The 7,902-nt window shown below is 35.2% G+C and overlaps 1 protein-coding gene across 1 annotated transcript; it reads left to right on the top strand.

Moving 5' to 3' along the window:
* The first annotated feature begins 2,692 nt into the window (after positions 1-2,692).
* Positions 2,693-3,454, top strand: LOC115888443 (craniofacial development protein 2-like). The gene has a single exon (XM_030908188.1). The coding sequence runs from the start codon at positions 2,693-2,695 to the stop codon at positions 3,452-3,454; it is 762 nt and encodes a 253-aa protein (XP_030764048.1).
* The last annotated feature ends 4,448 nt before the right edge of the window (positions 3,455-7,902 follow it).

The raw sequence follows: 7,902 nt of genomic DNA on the forward strand, positions 1-7,902 counted from the left end.
CTGTTAGCTGCGAAACAAAACAAAATTAAACGTAAGTTGATATAAAAAATAAATCTTATTTTTACGTGAGGAATCTGAGAGATGGCACATGCTTTTTGAAACATCCTGTAAAACACTTATGTTCAATACTTTTTACCAATAATTTTCTGCTGTCAAGACACACTACGTTTTAATATAGAATTCCGATAATCTTGTATTATTTTCATCTATTAATATAGTTAATGTAAAAATACGAGGTATTAAGATATTAGACTTTACTTGGTATTTTTATCTTCAAACCTACAGGTTTTCTTTGTATTATAATAAAGATTAAACGTTTTATCAGGGGATTACACTTTTACCTTGGATATCTCTATTTTTATACTTTACTGTTTATATCTCGTGATGATTCTTGGTACAGTTACCTACATATTATATTAAATAATAAATAATAACAATAAAAAATATACCTTAGATTAACAGCAAACATTTTAAAAAGTGAAATAAAACAAAAATACAAAGTCGGACTGGGTCAGAAGGGCCCGGGAGGCATTGTGAGGAGGGGTGGCATTTTTTGCGTATTTTTTTGCCTTACATTTTGTTCAATTTTTCCCTATCGATTCGTTGATAGTTTTTGAAATTTAAGGGTAGTTTAAACTACACGTAATGCAATTCAAATGTAAATATGTATTTTTAATTAAAAAAAAACAGTGTGTGCACTATGTGTGCATATTTGTGTGAAACTTCTTACTAATAGCTAGTAAGCTATTAAAAGCTTACTAACTTACTGTGCATCTGTCCGTTCTGTAGCTACGGGGTATCCGTGAGAGGGGAAACGATATATGCTCTCGATGTTTTTCGTAAAAAATTAGACGACACGTCCCATCAATAAAATTTCGACAAATTTGCAAGTAGCAAATAAAGTGAGTGGGCGGAGCGATTTGCAGTGACGTACTCGTCAAGTCGACGTATAAAATATATTGCTGTTTATTTAAATATTTTTTGTCCGCATTCCTTTCATAGACACAGATCCAGCAGACGTACTGTACTAAGAGCTAGTAAGTAATTGAAAGATTTGAAGGACATGTTTGAAAAAATGACATCATAATATTTGATTATATGCTGTTTTAGTATAAATATTATTTTCAATTTATTTCCGTACATTTTCTCAATAACCTGCAGATTTTATGCAATTGCCCATAGCAAATGTCTAAAAGTGCGTTTACACCAGCTGCGCTGCTCTGCGGCGCGCCGCGCAAATGGTTTTTTTTAACATATACTTTTGTGCGCGCTAAAAAAAATACACTTCAAAAGTACATGTTAAAAAACGTCTTGCGCGGCGCGGCGCAGAGCGGCGCAGCCGGGGTGAACGCACCTTAATGTTTATTATGTTATTTGTTATGAACACAATTAAATTTACTTAATAGGAGAAAAAATTTTGAAAATTTTTTTAGAAGGAGCCCGTTGGCGTAGAGGTACAGCTCCCGTCTACCAATCTAAAGGTTGTTGATTCGAATCCTACAGCCGGCAGTTCATCAGCCGACTATTTTTAATAAAATAAAAATAGTTTCGTTACCTAGGTCGACTCACCCTTAAATGAATACTTGGGATTCACAATCGTGAAGTAACAATAGGCGGTTGAAGCGTAGTGCTAACCACATTACCTTCCTTGTATACCGAAAGGCTCTAGCATGGCAAAGCTGTATCTTGCTACACCCAAGACGTTAAACGCTATATACGGGAGCTATTATTATAAAAATGAACCTAACCAACAATTCGTATTTATAATGATTTACAGTAATTTTGTTAAATTATTCGAATATTCTGGTTGATTATTGGTTTGAAATAAATATGACAATGTTCTCCAATGAAAATGCGAGTTGCTTAACTCTAATAATTCTAATTCTGAGCTAGCAAATGAGCTAAATGCTTTACCTAGACCGTTATTCAGAAGCTACAAACCTAACGATGAAAATATGCATGAAAATTTGCTTCCTAGCACACAGCCAGAGGATATTGGTACTAGTACACATTATTATAATTATTTTCGTAGCTTTAAATCAAATGTTTTTTGGTGTTTGCGCGATTGTGCGATCCTTACCACTTTTTTCAAGCTAGACCGATTGTCAAGGCCGTGAAGTTGTAAGGCCGCGGCGCGACGTGTCACGGCCTTGAATTTTTACTCCCATCGCGCGTAAATATGGTTCACTTCAAAAAGTTTTGAGGGTAACTCAGAATATCATCGTCACTTTATAATGAACTATTTCTACTATTTAACTCCGAACGCCAGTCCCAAGCCTGGAGTCTCATCAGCAAGAGATGAGAAAGGAGGAGGGGGAGCAGTAACAACCTCGTTAAAAAACCAGAGTTCATCTGGCCCGGCTGATAGTACTCTGTAAGGGCTCCTGCCTAGGACTCAGGCAAAAAGGATCAATGGTTTGGAAGTTAGAAGGAAAGCACATCCGCTGAGAAATCTACAGAAAGAGCAGATGAATCCTCCAAAGGGAAAACTGATCCCAATAGTCTGGTAAGACAAGCAGTATAAGGGAAGAAAACCCTGAAAGAAAATTACCCGGTCCTCCTGGAAGGGGGTTGGATCGCAGGGCTAGCTACCCGGCATCCTTAAAAAACATCAACTGCTAAAAATCCTTGCAAACCGCCTCGGAACCCAAACGGATCAACTGGAAAACGACCACCGCAAAGAAATAGGACTATGAAAATTGGTATATGGAATACACAAAGTATCAGAGGAAAATTGGAAGAAGTAGTAAAAGAACTAAAAAAATTAAATATTGACATTGCGTCTTTGAGTGAAACAAAAAAGAAAGGACAAGGTATTGAACAGGTCGGAGATTATATCCATGTTTACAGCGGAGTACCAAAAGAAAAACGGGCCTGTAAAGGAATTTCATTGCTGATCCACTCGAAATATAAAAAGTTTATAACTAACTGGACACCTGTAAACGAAAGAATCCTTACGGCTAACTTGAACCTTCTTGGATATAAACTGACAATTATTGGAACATACGGACCCAACGAGGATGAAGAAGTAGCTCTAAAAGATCAATATATGGAATTACTAAATCAAACAATCATAGACATTGGAAGTACCAGAGAAATTGTGTTGATTGGAGATCTTAATGCCAGAGTAGGACGAAGACTTAACCATCATATAGTTGGTAGACATGGTGAAGAAACAGAGAATGAAAATGGACGACGCTTAATTAATCTATGCGAGCAACGCGAATTAAAGATCATGAACGGATACTTTGCGCACAGGGACATTCACAAGTTTACTTGGAGACAAGAAACAAGACACCTAAAATCAATTATTGACTACCTCATAGTGAAACAAAAAACTAATCTTAAAATTAATGATGTTAGAGCTTGCAGAGGTCCTGAGTGTGGAAGTGATCATTATTTAGTAAAAGGGGAGATAAGAATGCTATATGAGACAGAGAGAAAATATAAATGAAGCAACAAAAACTAGCTCGACCAATACAATTAAATATAATCTGAACAGTCTATACGATGAAAGCACTAAGAAATTATATCAACAAAGACTAGATCAAAAATTGAGAGATGATTTTGAAAATGAAACGACAGAAATGATATATGAACACATAAAATCGGCAATAAATGCAGCCGCTATGGAAGCATTGGGAGAACAAGCAGCATGCAACAACAACAAACATTTTTGGTGGAATAATAACTTAAGGAGCAGAAAAACCAAAAACAAAAATTGTACTTCAAATGGCTACAAACTAAACAAGATGCGGATTACTTACCTTATAAACACCAAAGAGCAAAATTTAAGAAGATAATTTTGGAAAAGAAGAATAACCAATGGGAAAAACGATGCCAAGAGTTAGAAAGCTACATAGGAGGAAGAAGAACATCAGAATCGTGGAAATTCATAAATTCCATTCGAAATAATAAGAAGACCAAGCTAAATCTTAATGTAATTGGGAAAGATAGCTGGAAGGAATATTTCGAAAAAATGTTAAATGAACACAGAGATGAATATAAATTACAACCAGAAGACCTACCATTCAATTTAGAAGGTGAAAAAATTAACATCGAATTAGATCAATTAAAAACGGCAATTACCCAACTTAAAAATAAAAGATCAGCCGGCCCAGGAGGAATCTCCAATGAATTAATAAAATGTGGCACACCAAAACTTCACAATATTATTAAAACACTCTTTGAAAATTGTATCAATGGTCAACAAATACCACAGGAATGGAACGAAGGATGGATAACTCCAATACATAAAAAAGACGCAATTAACATTATGTGGGAATTATAGAGGTATTTCTGTTAACTGTTCATTGTATAGACTCTATGGCAAAATACTTAGCACATTAATAACAAATGACTATGATATGTACCAGACAGAAGAGCAGTCGGGTTTCAGAGCCGGTCGCTCAACGGTAGATAATATTTTCTGCATAACACAACTGAGTGAGAAAGTGTTAGCTATAGGTGGAGAGATACACATGATTTTTGTAGACCTAACCAAAGCGTATGATTCTATCCCAATAAAACAACTTTTTCACGTACTCGACCGGTCACCAATAAATATTACCCTAATAAAAGCAATAAAGGAAATCTACAAGAACCCGCTAGCACGAGTTAAAATTGGAGCCGAACTCACAACATCATTTAATATAAGTAAGGGCCTTCGACAAGGATGTGGTCTATTTCCAATTTTATTCAATATTTATTTAGATGCAGCATTGTAACAATGGAAACGAAAATGTAGTGGAATGGGCATACCACTCGAAAATAAAACAATATATACCATTCACTACGCCGACGATCAAGTAATACTGGCCCGAGATGTAGATGACATTGAGTACATGTTTAGAAAATTAAATGAGGAGTAGGTATGATAGATGGGGTTTACAAATAAATTTTAAAAAGACAGAATATCTATGCGTGGGCAACAAAGGACAAGACCTAGAAATGGAAAACGGCAACAAAATAAAATCATGTACAGAATTCACATATTATCTAGGTACTAACATACATAATAATGGAAAAAGCGACAATACCATCAATAATAGAATCAACAAAGCCAGAAACATTACAGGGGCACTAAATTCTATTCTTTGGCAAAAAAATATAAATACCACAACAAAAACCCGCATATATTATATACTTTTAGCTATAGTTAAGAGCACACTTACTTATGGCGCTGAAGCATGGCAGATGAGCAAGTCCATGGAAGGAAAGCTTTTAGCAACTGAAATGGACTTCCTCAGAAGATCGGCAAGAAAATCAAAATTGGAAAAAGTGCGAAATGAAGAAATAAGAAGAATAACGAAGAAAGAGATAACCATCATAGAAGAAATCCAAAAAAAAACAATTAATCTGGTATGGGCATGTAAACAGAATGGGAGAAGAAAGGCTACCAAAGAATATAATGAAATGGATCCCAACTGGAAAAAAAAACGAGGAAGACCCCGAGAGACATGGTTAAAGGGGGGTAACAAAGGCAATGTCATTGCGCAATTTACAAGCCGATGACTGGATGGACAGAAGGCAATGGCGGCAAGGAACCGGAAGGCAGATCACGCTGTAGAACCGGACTTATATATATATATATATATATATATATATATATATATATATATATATATATATATATATATATATATATATATATATATATATATATATATATATATATATATATATAAATAATGAACTATTTTACATATAGGTCCTAAGACAGAGGGCCCGCAAAGGCTGGGGCCCGGCTTAATTTGAATTAATAATATTAATAAAGTATAGTAAATATAATATTAATAAAGTTATTGGAGGTTTCTTACTAAAATCATCAATTATACTATTTAATATAGCTCTTTATTGAATGTATATTACGGTTAAAGTCCGATGTCCGGTTAATGTTGTAACGTTTTTAGTTTGTTACATGTCTTTTTTATATATATGATATATGATGTCTGGCGTATCGTCACCCGATTCCGTATCGTTCAGGCCTGATATTTTATTTGAAACGCTTGGAGTAATTTTTAACGTTCTCTAGTCGACAATCCTGCTATCGTTTCACTGCTCTGTGGAGGCGCTGTCAACATCGCTCCAAGGTTTAACCTCACTTTTGGTTTTGGCCAGTTTGCGGCGTTTGCGGCACGGTCGCAAACCCGACTTTTAGAAATGGCAATTTAAATCTGGCTGCATAATTTGAATCAGCTGCCATTTCGAAGCTACAGGGTAGAGTTTTGGATGTCCCAACTTAACTTGGCGTTCCTTTGCTTTTTCCTCCAGAATGTGTATTGGAAGAAAGGATAATTGCCTTTGTTTATTATAGAGCCATCGGAAGTATTTCGAGGGTCCAAGGTACGGGTATTTTCCAAGTTACAGACATTATCCTATGGTTGGATGTCCAAGGTATGGACAGTATCTTATGGTTGGATGTCCAAGGTACGGACAGCATCCAAGGTACGGGCATTATCCAAGGTTCTAGTAGTGTTCCAAGGTACGGGTAGTGTTCCCATGTATAGTTTTCCTATGGGCAGGTGTCCGATGGACGAGTGTCCACTGTACGGATAGTTTATCCTATGTACAGAGTGCCACAGCGTGGATGTGGCGTAGGCCGCATGCTGCTTCGTTCCTGTTTTTAAGCCTAGTCAATAGTTACGGCTGTATTGGTTCATGGTGTCCTCATCCTGGCCCCTTTTGTTGCATTGGCCGAGAGACAGTACAGAGATACAAGTCCCACCTCACGCTGTTACTCTTTGAAGCAGGATTGCCTCAAGAACAATCAGCTAAGTGTAGATTTAAGTGCTGGTTTTACGTTTTATATTTACATTTTCAGTCTTAACATAATAACATACATCTTAAATAATCTCGTACAGACTTTACGTTTAGTGGTTAAATTTCTTATGTCAGATTAGTATTTAAAATATGATTTAGATCTTAGTTTCCTTGCGAACATTACGTCTTGTAATAGTATTACTTTCTATATATAAATAGCGTCATTTTGACAGATGAATAACCGAACCGATTCTAGAATCTACGGCTTGCAATATCTTAGATTTAATATCGTTTAAAATTTAACAAATTAAATAAAGTAATGCTATCTTTCATATATTTTCTATAACTTTACATGTATTGTATTTTATCATAGTCGTTTTCATAGAATATATTTAGTACTATTTTTAACATAACTTTCTTCCACATTATAACCCACTATAGTTGCTAGAATTCTACAATGTTATTTACCATCACAGAACATCATGAATAAATATAGTCATTAGTTTTAAGTAATATACAACTGTGTTTTCTTTCTCTGTACATGCCTGGCACCCAATATCTATTTTTTTTGTTTATTGTTGTTAGTTTTCGTTCCAGTGAAATACCTTATCCATGACTGCACTCCGATGAAAAGCTGCCATTCGCAGTGGTAGTTGTTTAAAAAACGCTATAATGTCGATATTAATAGGTAAATGTTTGGGTTAGGTTATGTTTTTGGTTGTTTTGTTTTGTGTTCTATTTCTCGATATTAACCGGGTAATGTCAACATTAATTGGGTATCGGACCTTAACCGTAACATATATACCGTATGATCGAAAAAAAACGGCGTCCAGTTGGCTGGGAAATGAACATCAATGACATTTCCCATATAAATTTACATTTAAAATCACAGCGATCTTCATTCCATAGCCATCGCTGACGCCGTTTTTTCTCGATCATACGGTATTATGTACCTATCGCATTTGTATGATTGATTATTATCAGACTAAACATGGCTTATCTTTTACTCAGATATAATATCCAAGTGTGTACGTTTCGACATCGAAATTTTATTAGTAGGAGTATAATATTTAGAGAAAAACTAAGTTAATTTAAGTTACATACAAGTAGTGAACTTTATTTGTGTGCAGGAAGGGTTTT

Source organism: Sitophilus oryzae, unplaced genomic scaffold (assembly GCF_002938485.1).
Source record: "Sitophilus oryzae breed Bouriz unplaced genomic scaffold, Soryzae_2.0 scaffold_738_pilon_pilon, whole genome shotgun sequence".
NCBI lineage: Eukaryota > Metazoa > Arthropoda > Insecta > Coleoptera > Curculionidae > Sitophilus > Sitophilus oryzae.